Here is a 17,725-nt window from a genome sequence, read left to right on the forward strand (position 1 = left end):
AACTTCATAAGCCTGATTTTCTTATGTGACAAAAGGTTGAATTTGACTAAATGTGCCTCGGCATTCCTTCGTTTCAGGTCACAGTTTCTTGCATTTCTGTTCAAGCCTTTTCATATTCAGTCTCTAATTGCCTCAATTTGCCACAGTGTGGAAGCTTAATAGAGCTGCTAACACTCTGGCTTGTTAAAAAGGAGGAAGTTTGTTCTGCCAGTAGAAGAAAGGCAATTATCATCCAGCACTTCAAGTACTTTAAGACTACTACGTTCATGTCTTTTGGCTCTTCTGTTTGTAAAGGATTTTTTGTCACTTTTCTTCTGTAGTGATGTTCTTTCTGTGCCTTTTTTAGGAACTTCATTATCTCTATCACACCTGCAGCAGAATCTGACATTTAGACTCATGGTGTACAACGTGTGGGGGAGATGATCATAAGTCTGATATTAAACCTGTGCTAAAAATATCTGAGTCATCTCAGGTCTCACATCCTGCAGCTAATGTGTAGAAGTGAACAAAATGCATTGTCAAAGGAGGAAAACTCTCACAAATCAGGTATAGGCTTCTCTTAGTCTACAAACTTAGCGTTGAGGATAAGACATTAAAAAGCTGAGCGCTCACATTAACCACCTGGTTGTTCTCCTGATCGGACTCCTTTTCTTTCTCGTCCTCCTCCTCTCTTCCTCCTCTCCACACGATGGCCTCTGTCTCGTACTCTTTACGGCACAGGTTGTGTCTGTCAGACAGACTAGCTCGCCGCACCACTTTCCTGTCGGCACAAAGGTTTCCAGAGACACAAGCCAACAAATAAGATTTACTTATTATCTTAGTTCATTTGTATTATTTAAGACACTTGAGGTCGGTGGTTCTCACTAGCCGGGCATAAGGACCGATCACCACCTCTTTGGGAGAAATTGTGACCCAAATTATTCAAAATGTTCAGACACTTCAATGTGTTTGATGAAAAATGTTACATTTTGAAATGGAACAGAAGAGATGGGACAAAATAAACATGTTTAAAAAGCTTTTCATCACAGAAGGATAATTATGTATTTTATGTCCTCCATTTTTCCCAAGACAACATGGAAATTTCTTGTCATACATACTCAGACATATGTTGTTACTTATGTTCTTGTTAGAAATAATTTTCAAATAAAACCAAGAATTTAATGATAAATTAATTTCTTAGCAGTTTTACACTGTTTTTACCACCTGATATAGAAAGTGTACCTGCCCACCTGCTTCCTTATCTTTACTTTAAAATGATCTATAAATCATTTCACTTGGCAATGAATGTCAGCTGGAGTCAAATCAATGATAAATTATGCAATGATCTGTATTCACTCCATTTTAAAATTAAAGTCCCATGATTATGGTTGTTCCATCCTGACATTTAAGAATATGGAAATTCAAGGATAAAAGTTTTTTGATGATCTTACAATCTTGCTAATCTTGCTATAATCATGCTAATTACATTTGTTTGTTTCAAAGATTTCAACCATAAAATCCTACCAAAGTGCTCTAGTTTTAATTTCTAACAAGTAAAATGCCATTTTGTTTGCAATAGGGGTTGAGATGCAAAAATATGAAATTACTCAAATACTGAAAATCTATTCAAAGTAGGTTTAATAGAACAAAGTGATATATGCCATAAACTGATTCTTTATGAGTCATGTCATGGACCCATAACATCTCCCTTCACTGACAATAATTTCTGTACTGCTGACATACTGCTCCATTAAATGAAAGTAAAGTTGAGCTTTCATTAACTCCATATCTTTTGTCTGACTTGTCTCCTCTGTATCGGCAAAAAAGTAAAAAATAAAAATTAAGCTGTAGTAGCATTTGTAAGACCAGCAGATGTCAGCACTCACCCGCGGCTCCCCGCACTGGACGTCCGCCGGCACAGAGAGGTTTTGTGTTTGAGCTGTGACTTCATGATGATGTCGTGTTTGTGTTTCAGGTCAAGCAAAATGGCTCTGAACTCCTCATCCTCACACAAATCTGGAAATGAGAGGAATGGAGGAAAGAAATGTGTGCTTATTTCTGCTTCAAGACTCTTTGATGTAAGTGAACAAAACCAGGTGAACACAATTTGTATGATTTTAATTAAAGTGGTGTTGAATTTCCACAACTTTTGAGCCAAAGTAAAGATATTAGACCAAGTCAAATTTAACGCCCAATACATGAGAAAGTTACTCAGTCAAATTACTACTTGAGTTAAAGTGCTGGAGTACTTGCTTTCAAAAAGACGCGAGTATTGAAACTACTTTAAAACTTTAAAAACAGGTGCATTTTCACTCTAAAAAAATCCCACAAATATGGGCCTAACATATGGCCAAGGTGCTCAGGTGGAGAAATGTCATCCTTTTCTGCCATAGCCATGGTTAGCACCACTAAATGAGCTGCCCTGATCTGGGTGACCTTTGCTCTGCATTCTACCATGGAAACTCAAAACAGAAATGCATGCCAACACAGTACCAAACCATATGCATGCAGCACTACACGACATAATGTCTTCCAGCTCAGATTTTGGCACAGAAAATTGATCAGAGTTCAAGTCTTGAGAAAATTTAGAGAAATAAGTACGATATATGTCCTTCAAATGTTGTCAAATAAAAGGAACATATTTTCCCCCGTAAATATACCCAAGTAAGTACAGATATTCAAGAAGTATAATGCTGCTCATGCATGCTCAGCTATTCATGGTGTTCCTCACCCACAATAACATTTCTAACCGTAAATATCAAACAATTTATTATTTATGATCTGAATTTAGAGCTACCCCACTCATCTTCGGAGCAGATCTTGGAGGGTAAAATCACTCTTCACCTCACGGAAGAATCTTGCAAAATAACCTTAAGAGCCATCAGATAATTGTCTCTTTGTTGACTTTGGTTAGAAGTGGGTAATCTTACCCAAAACCAGCACAGTTATCGTTTAGAGTGTACCCCACTAAAAGTTATAAAATGTTGTAGAGACCAAAAGTATTCTCAATTTGCACAAACTATGAATAGAAGTACCAAGGAAAGGTTTAAAATCTTGATTTTTTTCTCTTCCAAAGCTGAATTAAAGCTTGTGTAAAACTCTTATTGACTGAACAAGCTGGAAATGAGACCCTACTGGGATAAGTTGTGTTGTTTTCTCTGCCCCCCCCGCCAGCTGCATCGATAAGTGTGAGACTGAGTCGTGTCATGGTGTTAATGTACCAATGGGGGTCTCCTCTAGGAAGGTCTTTGCGTTGAGACTGGCTCCATGAGATACCAGCAGCTCAGCCACATGCATCTGAAACAACAGCAGCAAATTATGTTAATGCTCGGAAACCCTAATACGTGTATTTGTGTTTATCTGTTTCCTGTTTCCTGTTGTGTTTACCTTACCTGACCCCAGCAGGCTGCAGCATGCAGAGGCTGCCATCCGTCTGAATCCCTCAGGTCCATGCGAGCCCCCCCCTCCAGCAGCAGCTCTGCAGCCTGCACGTAGCCATTTGCTGCTGCGATGTGGAGCTGCAAGGACAGAGGGACAAAGATTACATTTGTCCGGTGCACAGGATTTGTGCATAAAATCTACCGTGGAATTCACTCTGAAGACACGATTACGATGCCAAAGAATCCCTCAGAGTAATGTAGGAGATCCTGCTACATCTGCAAAAAATCTACCTCAAACAAACCCTCGTGTCCAAATGTTGGCATGTTCATTCACTAATGTTTCCTCCACACATTCATAAAAACTCTCTGCCAGCTGACAGTGTTGACTCTGCTGGAGCAGCTCTTCTGCAGCTTTTACTTTTCATTAAAAGATATAAAATAATCCCACTTGACCTGAGATAATCCACTCTACAGGAGGAAACAATCACACAAGAAACTGATAAGATGAACCTTTTTGATCATGTCTAGTTGATCATATTATTAACTTTAGGCTTGACCTCATAACTCATTTTAGCCTAAATTCCATTACTGGTAAGATAAGAAATAAAGAAATTGGTTCTGGTTCTATAAAGATCTTGTACAGACCAGTGTTAGTTTCATTAATGAACTATGTTCCTTAGTTGTTTAGAGATATATGTTTGTCACTCCAGCAATTAACAACATAAATAGGAGCTGAGTTAAAATGTATTCAAGCTTAGCGCAAGTTCAAGCAGGAAGACTGCTCATTTCCATTCATCCTTTCATTCGTTAATAATCACTCATTCATGTGTCTCCCTTTTCCTACTCCGTTTCCTGCTGTGATAATCGGCTGGTATGGACGTCTTCTCACTTAAATTCTGAGCCAATCCCATTCTGCCATGACCGCTCTCAATCCAGCTGCTGTCATGTTTTAAAATCCATTCTTGTAGTCTGTTATTTCAGATTGACAGCTGCAGCCCTCCTCCACCCCAGCTACCTCCATGACATGTCCAGGTCCAAGTCCTTTGTGCATCCTACATCCCTTCATCGCTACTTCCAAGTCTTCTCATCGGTGTCCTCAGAAGTCCTTTCCCTAATCTTATCCTACCTCCTCCATCACCACCACCAGTGTCTAGACTCCATAGGGGGGTATCCTATTCCGGCTGTCGGCCTAACTACCCCTTCAAGGTCATAAAGACATCCAATGGAGTCTATTTGCCAAAGACATTTCCCATTTTCAAACATTTCCAAACTCTTAAAATACATCTTTGTTAAGCTTATATTCAGTCTCTCCTTTTTATTTTAGACTCAGGCTGGGACACCACAGTTCCCAGATACACCAATAATGCTGAGCTAAATGAGTCGAATAAAAGTAAAACATGCATTGCCCATAGTTTCAAGATCCACAGACATTTTTACATTTTCTGTTTGACTTCTTAAAAGTTTAAAAGGTAAATATGAACTTAAAAACAAAAATATTCATATAACCTATAATAAGCTGTAACTTGTAAGGGAGCCAAGCTAGCAGACAGTATGTTGCAGACACTGTGCTTTGAGCCAATGACAACATTGGACAATAAAAGTTGCCAAGATTCTGTCATTTTGTGTGTAATTTTACTTTCTCAGGCTACCAGTTTAGCCAATACTTAGTCATAAAGTACTACACAAACAAAGAAAATCCTGCCATTCTCATGCTGTTGTTGAAGGTTGTGACAGTAATGTTTGGTTATTTCTATCTGGACCAAAGTGGAGGAATGAAGGCTGAGCTGCCAGCATCACAAATGCCAAAAACCACAAGTTTCCTAAACTCTGTATTGTGTTCTGTGTTTGCAGTGGTTTCCTCAGACTGATTTGGTTTCCTCTCACAGTATCACAGGCAGACTCTCTGACATGGCCCTGTCTCCTTTACAAGGCATGCTGGGATAAAACTCTCTGCCTCAACAAAACCCTGAAATACTGCAGTGACCTGATGAGCAAAGAGTGGAATGGCTGTTGAAATCTGATGTGTTTAAACTTGCTAATTTTGTCTCTAAAACCTGGAAAAGAAGACAAAAAGTTTATTAAATGAATCTTTAGTTTGTCTCCTTTTTTCTTTCCTGGTCCATAATGAAAGAATTACTGTGAAATATGATCCTATCTTTTAAAAGTTGTTAGTACATGAGAGCCCATTGGCCTGGGCATATGTTTGTATGGTTAAAACAATAGTAAAATAAAAATTTCAAACTACAAACTACAGTGCATTCAGAAAGTATTCGGACCCCCTTCACTTTTTCAGTTTTGTTATGTTGCAGCCTGATACTACAATTAAAAAAAAATCATTGGAGGTTGGAGTTTGCAAAAAAAATAAAAATCCAACCAACTCCAAAAAATGAAAGCTTTCATGTGTTTTGCACTGAAACAAGGCTTTCATTTAGCGACTCTGCCATACAGCCCAGATCAGTGGAGGGCTCCAGTGATGTTTTTCCTTCATTGTCCCATCTCCACACAGGATCTCTGGATCTCAGTCAGAGTGGCCATCAGGTTATTGGTCACCTCTATTACTGAGGCCCTTCTCCCCTGATTGCTCTTTTTGCTGGGCCACCAGCTCTTGGAAAAGTCTTTCTTGTGCCAGACTTGAGAATAACAGCATCCCCTGTGCTCTTTGGAACCATCAGTAGGACAGAACTTTTTTTCTAGCCTTCCCCAGATCGGTGCCTTGCAACAATCCTGTCTCAGAGCTCTGCAGACACTTCCTTTGACCTCATGGCTTGGCTTTTGCTCTCATTGTCAGCTGTGAGGCCTTCTACAGAGAGGTGTGCCAAATCATGTCTAATCAATTTAATTTAACCCAGGTAGACTCCAATCAAGGTGTGAAAACACATCAGCAAAGATCTAGAGAAATGGGAGGAACCTGAGCTAAATTTTGAGTGTTTTTGCAAAGGGTGGTTGCAAAATTGATAAATCCTCAAAGAGGGCTTCCTGGTGTGAGGACCCAACAGCCACCCCGGCTCAGGATGAACTGACCAGATTTTGAAGGTGGAATTTCAAGGTAGTGGACCGCATGTTGATCCCTTGCTTTTAAGTTTCAATCAGACTACATCAAAAACCACCTCAGCCCTTCTACTTGGACCACCAGTGGGCTTTGACTGTCCTACAGAGGCATTTAACTGCTAAATGGTAGTTCTAGTTAATTATACACTTTAAGGAATTCTCAGATTACATGTATTATAGCGCCCCCTACAGACAATGGATCATGAAGAAAGACCATTTGCTGTAGCAAATTAAAAAAAAGGTGTCAGACCAAGTGAGTCACATACAGTGACTCACTTGGTCTAACACCTCCCTGAGGTTACAGACTTTAAGAACATCTATGTTGAAATTCACAATCTTATCTTTTATGGTCTTGTTTGTTTTTTTTAGGGTGTTAGAGATGTCAGGATCAGCTCCAGTCTGTTTGCAAACTGAATAAAACTCTTCATAGAAGCTTAAAGGTGGAAACAAACAAGGCATTATTCAGGAAAGGCTTTCTACTTTCAGGATTTTTTATTTTTAACCTCACACAACCTTTAAATTTGTTTTCCCTACCAAGAAACACCTCAGTCCCACTGAGTTCAAACTTAGGATCACTCGAGCCTTTTTGAAGTATTTATGCTTTTATAGCTACTGGACCATTTTTCCTACCTCGTCTTGTTCGTCTGATTTTTTTGCACCTACAGTAAATCCTCTTGCTTGTTTCTCCTTATTTTCTCTCTCTTTGTTGAAGTGATTGATCATTTGTTTCATCACTGTTCGATCAGCCAATACATGAGATCTAAATCTGTGCTCCTGCAGATCAAAACTGGAGCGCGGATAATATTTCGACAGAAAACAAAAGATTAGCCTTACATAACTTCTTACCAGTTCCAGGTCTCTCCCTCTCTCTCATCTCTGCCTGCAGTTTTAATAAGGCATGCTCCAGTTTGCTTCATCGTGGTCGGATAGAGATTATCAGGCCGCGTACAGCAGAGGGACAAGCAGCTCTACCAGACAATCTGTGGTAAGACTTTAAAGCTTAACAGGGTTATTTTGGGCTACTACCATGTAATGTCCCCTGGCTATTTTCATTCAGTGATCTGTCACTGTGTTTTAGATAAATCCCTGATACATAATAAAGGCTTCATCAAGGCGTCGGGACTTGAGAAACTATAAAGATTTTTTTTTGCACTGCTTGACTGTTAAAGAATCCCTGCATCAACCTTATAAATAAAACAGTGACCACTTTATTTGGTGCTCTTTCACAAAAATAACCAAGTTGTTTTAATGCATTTGGCCATGGCAACAAAAACACTTTTAATTTCATCTTAATGAATGCTTTTATCATTTCTAATGCATTGACATAATATGAAGGATGACAGCACTGCTCCCAAACAAAACAACGTAATGAACTCATTAATATTAAACAACAATGTTAGCTAGATGTTGATAAGGTAATAAGAATCTTGTGCTGTAAAGTTTGACAGCAAAGCACAACGTACACCTACTATTGATTGATTTTCCTTCTAGCGTGAGTCTAACAAAGGCAAATAAACACATTTATCATAGCTTAAAGCCTAAAGCATTCTCTTTGAAACACAGGTGCACAGATTTGGTCGACAGGTAGTATTTGAAGGTTGTCAACGCATGCAGGAGCTGGAGGCAAAAGAGGAGCTACATCAGCTTAGCATGAAGCACATACAGCTAGATTTACTGGCATTGCTGTTCTGCTAAAGTTTGTTGAGTATCGAAGTCAGTTAAAGGGACATTTTGGTGTTTTTGAGGTTGGGTTCTATAGGGTGCATTGCGCCTCCAAAGAGGACACGCTTGGGGATCTAGGCTATACAGCACTAGAGATGGATATAGTTTGTCTGCATAATTTAATGAATTTCAGGTAAAAATGGGCTAAAACACAATGTTGACTCAACTGTAGTATATCAAAATTTTTTGAGACGTTATATTTTTCATCAAGAAAGCCTCTGTGTTTGGTACTATTTTGTAATGCATACTTTGACTACCGACTGCTCTTCTACCTCAGTATCTGATCAGCTGTCTGGGTCCACAGGCTCTGTCTGCCCTAATAGCCCTTTAATAGCACTGTGATGTTCTCTTTTTATTCCTGGTAGTTAGGGAGAGTATGGCTGTGTTTTTTTCCTGCTAGTGCATATGTTACATAAACACTTGTTCATACCTAAATGAGATTAAGTTATTCTTTTTTTTATGCTAGCAACAAAACAGGATGAAAATAACTAACCTCTAATTTCCAGGTGTTCTAATCACTTCCATGCCCACAGGTGTATAAAATCAAGCACCTAGGCATGCAGACTGTTTCTACAAACATTTGTGAAAGAATGGGTCGCTCTCAGGAGCTCAGTGAATTCCAGTGTGGTACTTGATAGGATGCCACCTGTGCAACAAGTCCAGTCATGAAACTTCCCCGCTCCTAAATACTCCACAGTCAACTGTCAATGGTATTATAACAAGTGGAAGCAATTGGGAATGACAGCAACTCAGCCACGAAGTGGTAGGCCACGTAAAATGACAGAGCAGGGTCAGCGGATGCTGAGGCGCATAGTGCACAGAGGTGGCCAACTTTCTGCAGAGTCAATCACTACAGACCTCCAAACTTCATGTGGCCTTCAGATTAGCTCAAGAACAGTGCGTAGAGAGCTTCATGGAATGGGTTTCCAAGGCTGAGCAGCTGCATCCAAGCCATACATCACCAAGGTCAATGCAAAGTGTCGGATGCAGTGGTGTAAAGCACACCGCCACTGGACTATAGAGCAGTGGTAACGCATTCTCTGGAGTGATGAACTACGCTTCTCCATCTGGCAATCTGATGGACGAGTCTGAGTTTGGCGGTTGCCAGGAGAACGGTACTTGTCTGACTGCATTGTGCCAAAAAAGTTTGGTGGAGGAGGGATTATGGTGTGGGGTTGTTTTTCAGGAGCTGGGTTTGGCCCCTTTAGTTCCAGTGAAAGGAACTCTAAATGCTTCAGTATACCAAGAGATTTTGGACAATTCCATGCTCCCAACTTTGTGGGAACAGTTTGGGGATGGCCCCTTCCTGTTCCAGTATGACTGTGCACCAGAGCACAAAGTAAGGTCCATAAAGACATGGATGAGAGAGTTTGGTGTGGATGAACTTGACTGACCTGCACAGAGTCCTGACCTCAACCCAATAGAACACCTTTGGGATGAATTAGAGCGGAGACTGAGAGCCAGGCCTTCTTGTCCAACATCAGTGTGTGACCTCACAAATGTGCTTCTGGAAGAATGTTCAAAAATTCCCATAAACACAGTCCTAAACCTTGTGGAAGGTCTTCCCAGAATTATTGAAGCTGTCATGGCTGCAAAGGGAGGACCAATGTCATATTAAACCCTATGGATTAAGAATGGGATGTCACTTAAGTTCATATGCGAGTCAAGGCAGGTGAGCGAATACTTTTGGCAATACAGTGTATGTGTTCACATGGGAATAGTATGTAAACAGTGGATTATTTGCCTTTTGGGGTCGATTTGCTGTTTGTTTCAACATGATTCCATGATTTTATTGCTTCCACCATGGGTGAGTGCACTAGAAACTTCAAAGGTGTATGATGATCTCTGTGGTTTTCCACCTTAAAAGTTAACTTTTCATTGTCAATGGCATCATTGTAGCTCTGTGACCACTAACCTACTGATGACCTGTTGCCTGTACAACAGGATGAGACATAATCCTTATACAGGGATCATTTACTAGAGGGAGTCTGTGCATTGTTTTACTTTGAAGCTGACAGGATACTTTGCCAGTTTTTCTGGCTGTTTAGATCAATCTGCTTAAGGTGGATTGATGCAGTTTGGTGGCAGCTGGTGCTGAAGACAGACTTGGCATGTATCTCCAGCAAAGCCGAATGGAGTGGCAGTGCTGGGATTTGCTGGACATGGACCAGAATTGCAAAGACTGACTAGAATGTAGTCAAGTTAAATAATTACATCTGTTTATCAAAGTAGACTGCGTGAGATTTACAAGTTGGTTAAACTGATTACCTATCATTTTTTATAAACAGGGGCTTGAAATCCTGGTCTATAATGCTCTATAAATCTGTAATGAACCTCCTGCCACTAGAGGCCACTGTTGCTTCAGTTAATGGCTGCTGCCTTCTTGTCTGAGCTTTCTCCCCTGGCACTTCACCAGACGCAAATATAAGAAGCTCAGCAGTAGCTTAGCAGTTAGTGTAGAAGGAACAGTCTGATATAGCCGTTTTTTTAATAGTACATGGAAATAAAGTGGTATTTTGGTTGTCGATGGTTGAACTCACGTCTCACTACTCAATCAAAGAGAAAAAATGTCACACATCAAACAATATTTAACTGCGAAGAGGAATGAAGGCTGGCAGAGCTAGCTGCTAACATGAGTCATGCTGAAGAGAGTATATCAGGCTCACATCATATACACAATGACACAATGACCCTGAGAGGACTTTGACTGTTTTCTACAGATTTTCTCCTCTTTAGACTAGTTGGTTAAACAAAATTTAAATGAACATCTATTTCCCCAGCATTTCTGGGTAAAAAAAGAGATGCTTGGAAACACCCTTACTCGAAAGGAAGCTATTTTGCTCTGCATAGCACCTTGCGAGCGGATTGCGGCGCAGCCGGTGTATGTGGAAATTTGATGTAGAGGGTTCTGTGCTTGAGGGTCACAGAGAGACCGTGCTTTCCTTGCTTTACAAGGAAACTAAAGACCAGTGTTGGGAAAGCCGCCTGTGAAATGTAGATCGCTAGCTGCTAGTTATCAGACTACTAGTCAGTAGTCTGGATTGTTCTTGCTTTTCAACTCAGGAAGATCGCTCAACTGACACCCATTGTTTCCACAGCTCAGATGGAGATGGTCATTCACACATTCATTCCCTCCAATTTGGACTACTGTAACTCACTTTTCACCTGTCTCAGTAACACATCTTTAAATCGCTTAGTATTAGTTCAAAATGCTACAGCCAAGTCGTCAAAAAGGCCATACTTAACACACTCTGTATTCCCAATTCCTATACATTTTAAAAATACATTTCAAGATTCTTGTATTTACTTTGAAAGCCCTGCATGGAAAGGCACCAGCCTTCCTTACCCAACTTTTGCACCTAACAACCCCAGCAGGACTCTTCGGTCCTCTGATCAGGGTCTGTTGGTTGTTTCACACTCCAGACTTAAAACCAAAGGAGACGTTGAGGTGTGAAAGGTCATTGCCCTAACCTTTTGGAACTCTCTTCCATAGGGCTTAAGATCAGTTGACAATCTTTTAAAAAGCAACTTAAGACCTACTTGTTTGGGCTGGCCTTTACTTAATCTACTTTGTGTACTGTGATTTCTTCTTAATTGTACCTTGTATCATTGCTTGTGCTTCTTTTATCTTAGTAAAGCGCTTTGTGACTTTGCTGTTCTTTGAAAGGTGCAATATAAATACACGTACCATTATTATTTTTATTATTCTGAGAAGCAAGACTCACCAGAGCAAAATAAAGTTAACTTACTAACTAATGCCTGGGAGAAAAGCAGCAGGCTAAGCTACAGCTACAGAGCGGAAGTAGCTAGCTACAGCTAAACTGTTTTCATCGGTTACATGATATATCACTATAATTAGAACTGAATGAGGTAAGACTGTTTAGACTGCTGTAGCTTCAGTTAATGGCCGTAGCCGTCCTCTCTGACCCTTCACTCGATGTCAACAATCAGTAGCTTGTTGGTGGCTAATGGCTAACGGCAGTTAGCGACAGTTTTCCAAAGGAGTAAATGGAAATAAAGTGGTATGTGGGCTGTTGAGGGTTAAGCTCACATATGACTACTCATTCAAAGTGAAAAGAGGCCAAATATCAAAGCATGATATTAATCTGCAAAGAGGAACGAAGGCACTAGCGGAGCTGGCTTTCAATGCTAGCACCCGTCACGTCACACCCACTCTTCTTTGTGTTCTCTCATCTTCAGACTAGTTTTGACTATTCTAAATATAGATTTACGTTTAATGGACTAGGTAATTATACCGCTAAGAACATCCTAACTAATACTAGCTCAGTTACACACAGACTGTCTCGTGTTAGACTGTGGTGTGTTCATGGTCTACCGCAAACTGTACGATGGATTTGGATCGGTCACTTGGATCGGCGCCGGCAGTCAGATATCTGATCTATAAATTACGTCCATATCGGACCCGATATTGGATTGGATCAGTCCCATCCCTAGTTTGCTGACCTCCTTAAAAATTTAACTGTGTTGAAATGATGCAGATTGCAAACCCTGTGATTGGTCCACTGTGTAGGTGACTGCTGTAATGCCTATAGGCATAATGTGAGTACTACAGAGAAAAATGGCTGACGATGGCTAACCTGGCATGCCAGATAGACTTGCATTTCCTTAGATTGCGATAAATTTCACATCCATCTGGACAACAGTCCATAGACACTGGGAAGGGCAGAACCTTATGAAAAATCTTGGAGGGTGACTGGAAGAATGTTTCTACTGCTTCAGGGAGTAAACTACACAAGTTGGATGGCAACCTTTATTGTTGTTCACTCACAGTGGAGCCAGTTGGTAAATTCAACTCTTGTTGAAGCTGTTCAGGAAAAGAATGAAAACATCCCTTTTCCTGCAAGAAAAGCTTTCAGTGTGGTATTTTACTCATCCTTTAATAAAAAACTGCTGCAATAGTTGCATCCTGCTAATTGCCTCACCAGTCACTAGTGCAGGGCAGCTATACTACGCCTGCAGCTACTGCCTTATTTTCTCTAAATGACACTGACTGGTCCAGTCATTCTCTGTGTGGAAACAAGGGTTTCAGCTTTACAAGATAGATCTGCTTCGTGAGAGACATCATATCTGACCAATCCAGCAGCTTTGCAAGGTTAGGTGATGGCAATGCAACTTGTCATATCTACTTGCAGGCATACAAAAACATCAGATTTGCTTTTCCTCATCCATGTCTCTTTCAGTGGCCAATAAGTGCAGAAAATTCCCTCGTCCTCTGCCTCAGCTATTTCAGCGGCCGTATTTCCATGTCGTCTTTTCCTCTTTGATACAACTGCAGTATAATCAATAATCAACAATCAATATAAGATCCAACTCCATTATAACATGCATGATTTCAGTTGCCACAGGTTTCTGTAAGTAAACAAACAAACAGGAAATGTGGTCGGGAGAATTGGTATAAGAATTTCATTGCCAATTAATGCTCCAGCAGAAAACTGCAGAGCAACATGGACACACAGCAAGTAGGTACGTTGGCCGAAACAGTGTAGAAGTGATGCAGAAGTAAAAAGCAGGCTTACATAAGGTCACTTAAAAAGTGAGGCCTGCTTTGGCGTTGGTTAACTGTAAGGATTGCCAGCAGCAGGGAGGTGCATTAAGAGATCACAGTGATATAACCTTCATACAGAAGTAAAACCGTCCATGATGAATGCATGACTATGCATCTGCAGACATCTTCTAGTCCTCCTTTAAAAGTTTGATTCCTGAGTGCTGATTGCAGTTGTTTTTAACACTCAGAAACAGATCACTTTTATATTTGCAGAGCGTTATGAAATCATACAGTTGATTAGCCTTTAAGAAGATCATATAGAGCTTCTTAATGCCTTATTAACTCTCAAGGTTTTATCGCCTCATAAAACAGCCTTACAGAACACTAAATCATTAAACAAGTATATCTGATCATTAAGATCATCTGAATATTTACAAACCATTTCCTTAGTTTCCTCTCACAGCATCCCTAAGATGATGAATAATTCGGTAAGAGTTGAATACATTTATGCAGATTTTTTTTCATAATAACACACCATAACACCCTTAATCCCTGACAGAGCCTGCTGGCTTAGAGACAAAAGATGGAGAAACTCATTTAAAGTTGTGCGTTTTTGCATTTTTAAGGTGTTATCATAAACTGATGCAAGTTTCTAATCGAGAATGTCTTACATGCATCGGTGAAAATATGCAACTGTATGAATATCAGTCAAAACAGGCTGCTTGTTTAACAAGTTTTATATTCAACACAGTCTGATAACTATTGTTGCCTCAGTCCGTTCCCCTGTCATGGTATGAGAGGCCAAATAAGCTGTACTGTAAAATCCAGAATATAGGATGCACCAGTTCAAAAGTGAGTCCACAACCTCATGTTCACCACAGCCTACAGTCTTCACTAAACCACCCCTTACACTCATCCTACCCCTCACATAGTTTGTCCATGTCTATGTGTTCCTGTAAAGCGTCCTTGGGTTTCTTGAAAGGCGCTATATAAATTCAAGATATTATTATTATTACAACCTGCGACATCTGGGTGACTGTGTTGCTTTTTCCATAGCACCATCTGTTTTCTCCAGGTTGTGTTCCTGCTAGTCTGACCAAATATGCTCTCAGCCTACGGTACTGTTAGTAGAGGTGAATTATGAACCCTAAGCAGCCCCACCCTGCCTTACTCTACTGGTACCTTGTTGTCTTTTTGTGACAGGTCTTTTAAATCAAGCTAGTGCTCCACAAGCTTTATTCACTTAACAGAATACCACCGTTTATTAAATGCAGGATTAAAAAGCTGTAAAAAAAAAAAGTGTCCTCACCAGCCTGGTCTGCATGGTTGAAGTTTGTCTGCAGCATCAGGATGGGGTGAGTTCGCCTTATACATAAGCATTACTTATTTTTCTTTTAAGCAACCTCATACCATTTTAAAGTTTTTTTTTTTGATGTTTTGCCAGTTTCTTTTACATCCTGGGCCTACAGGAGGAAACTCTGTGATTCAGCTAATTTCTTTATGTTTCGAACGACTGTAGTCAGCTTGTTTTAACTCAGTGTTTGTAGTCTGGATGTTTTTAGTTTCCTCTACAAACTCTTACCAGCGTGGCTCCCTGAGAATCCTGCTGGTTGACCTCCTCTCCCTGTCTCAGCAGTTCCTGAATATCTCCCAGCATCCTCCGCTCTGTCGACGCCCGTGTCTCGTTGATCATCTCCTGGGTGATGCCTGCACACAAAGAAGCACAACGTTTAACCTAAGGTAAGCAAATTAATTAAATCTCATATGTAAAATGCAACATGTACTGCTTTTTCCTACACAAGTATATAATGCAGGTCAAAGCTTTAACATAACCTTTTATATTCAAATAAAAGGGTAAAAGTTCAGGAACATGCTTTTTAGATAATGCTGGAAGTCTTCCTTTAAGCTTGATATTTCCCAACAAAAGCCTCTCAGCAGCTGATTAAAAGTTCAAGGGAAGCAAAAATACGAATGAGAAGTTAGTTTTAATGGAAAAACAGCACAAAATAATTTTTTCTTGCCTCTGAGCCAGCGACAGCCCGTGGCTGGCAGGATTGTGCTTTCAGGTTGTCTGTACTACTGGGCCATTCTTGTGGACACAATATCTCATGAACGCTTTGAGGGATTTTCTTTAAACTTTGCAGGAATGTCCACTGACTTAAGGATGGACTGATTGGATTTTGGAAGTCAAAGGTCACTGGACCTTTGATTCATCCCTTGCTTGTGAACAAAATATCTCATGAATTTATGGAGTGATTTTCTTCAAACTTTGTAAAAGTTTCCACTCAGATTCAAGGATGAAGTGATAAGGCCGGTCAGACACTAGATGATTTTTAAATCTGAAACGATTTCATAAACGTGGGAGACCATAGACATGAGGACAGTTTCAAACGATTTTTCATCTTTAATCCTCTGAACACACACACTAGACAACTCAGCCAGACTGTCAGATCACTGGAGACCACACACGTGCAGACCTGCCTCACGTGATCACGTCTTGCTGTCCCTCCACAACAGGCTGCCCTGTCATGCTTTACAGGTGCAGCAAAAATCCTGGCTTTTATGAAACTCCAGTTGTGTTTTTGGTTGTCAGTGGGGAAAGCACTATGATCCGGCTGGTGACGCTACCCCGTTTGCTCACTCTCACTGGTTGTTGTGGGTCAGAGGCACTACAACCTAGAATCATACATCAAACATGTTTGATATTTATGATTCTGGGTTTTGGAGGCTACGATGTGATTTGGAGCAGTGAGTTAATCCTGTTGAAACCACACACTTGAAGAGTATTCAGACAAATAATTGTTTACGAAGAGGCTCCACTCGAGATACACCCCCACGATTGTTGCGGGAGGCAAATCTGGCCTAAAATTTTGCTTAAAATCCTGTGGTGTGTGGCTGGCCTTAGTTTTAGTATTTCTATTTGTGGAGTAAGACAATGGAACAGTCTGAATGTGGAGCTAAAAGAATGTCCAAACATAAACCAGTTTTAGAAGCAGTATAAGGAGATGATTTTCACACGGTATCGAAATGAAGAAGGTGTTTGATTCCCATCAGATGCCTTTGGCTTATTTATCTGTTTTGGTATTTTTTCTTTCTTTCTTGACCGTTGGGTTTTGTAATAATTTGTGTTTTTTTTTCTGTAATTATCAGCTTAAGTTCCCAGACATTACCATTTGGATTTTTCAGCATGTATGAAAGGAAAAAAATAAATAAAGAAAAAAGTATGTATTTAAAAAAATAAGTGACTGCACAAATATTCATCCCCTTTAAAGTGACTGACCCAATTCAACAGAGGTCTGACTAACTGGTGCTCGTAGTCTCACAAACAGTGAAATGGTGATCACATGAGTGCAGTGAATGTGTCTCAAGTGATTGTAGTATAAAGTCACCTGTGTCTGGAAGGTTCAGTCGCTGATTTATCATTATTCCTGGCTACATTACACCATGAAGACAAAAGAACACTCCAAGCAACTCAGAGAAAAGGTTATTGAAAAGTATATGTCAGGGGATGGATACAAAAAAATTCAAGGCACTAAACATCCTCCAGAGTTCAGTTAAATCCATCATTAAGAAATGGAAGGAATATGCCACATGTAAATCTGCCGAGATCAGGCCGTCCTCACAAACCGAGGGAGGATATGACAATGACCCGACACATACAGCGAAACATACACAGAAATGGGTTTAAGCGGTTTTGCAAAGAATAATGGAGTAAAACTGCAGTGTTCTGATGTGCAAGCCTGACTGAGACCTATCCACACAGACTCAGTGCTGTGATTGCAGTCAAAGGTGCATCTACTAAATACTGCCTTGAAGGGGGTGAATATTTATGCAGTTACTTTTTACATTACATATTTCGATTTAATTGACATTACTTTAGAGAACTTTATTTTCACTTTGACATGAAAGAGGGTTTATGTTGTCATTTTTATTTTGTCAAAAAAAAAAAAAAAAAGCCAAATTACATTAACCTTGATTGGTTTATAAAATCAATAAATGAGTAAAACATCCAAGGGGGTGAATACTTTTTATAGGCACTGTTAATATGTAGCTTATCAGTATTATGTAAAATTTGCTGACATAAAGTTTA

At 40.0% G+C, this 17,725-nt stretch overlaps 1 protein-coding gene and 1 long non-coding RNA gene across 8 annotated transcripts in view; one reads left to right on the plus strand and one right to left on the minus strand.

The window, feature by feature from the left end:
• LOC121504970 overlaps window positions 1-5,555 on the plus strand; it is a 100,254-nt gene extending 94,699 nt beyond the window's left edge. The window contains exons 4-5 of one of the 3 annotated variants that reach the window (XR_005991495.1): window positions 1,955-2,057; window positions 5,211-5,555. This is a non-coding gene — a long non-coding RNA (uncharacterized LOC121504970). Of the gene's footprint in view, window positions 1-1,954; window positions 2,058-4,327; window positions 5,177-5,210 lie in introns of those variants that run through there. The other 2 variants (XR_005991494.1, XR_005991497.1) reach the window with 2 other exon arrangements.
• Window positions 1-17,725, minus strand: part of ppp1r16b (protein phosphatase 1, regulatory subunit 16B) — a 172,435-nt gene that overhangs the window by 5,574 nt on the left and 149,136 nt on the right. For 3 of the 5 annotated variants that reach the window (XM_041780045.1, XM_041780029.1, XM_041780037.1), the window contains exons 6-10: window positions 15,218-15,342; window positions 3,372-3,497; window positions 3,201-3,276; window positions 1,866-1,995; window positions 613-760 (exon numbers count right to left, since the gene is read on the minus strand). In XM_041780045.1, coding sequence (XP_041635979.1) covers window positions 613-760; window positions 1,866-1,995; window positions 3,201-3,276; window positions 3,372-3,497; window positions 15,218-15,342 — 605 coding nt within the window. The remainder of the gene's footprint in view (window positions 1-612; window positions 761-1,865; window positions 1,996-3,200; window positions 3,277-3,371; window positions 3,498-15,217; window positions 15,343-17,725) is intronic. The other 2 variants (XM_041780060.1, XM_041780054.1) reach the window with 1 other exon arrangement.

This window comes from Cheilinus undulatus, linkage group 3 (assembly GCF_018320785.1).
Source record: "Cheilinus undulatus linkage group 3, ASM1832078v1, whole genome shotgun sequence".
Taxonomy (NCBI): Eukaryota; Metazoa; Chordata; class Actinopteri; order Labriformes; family Labridae; genus Cheilinus; species Cheilinus undulatus.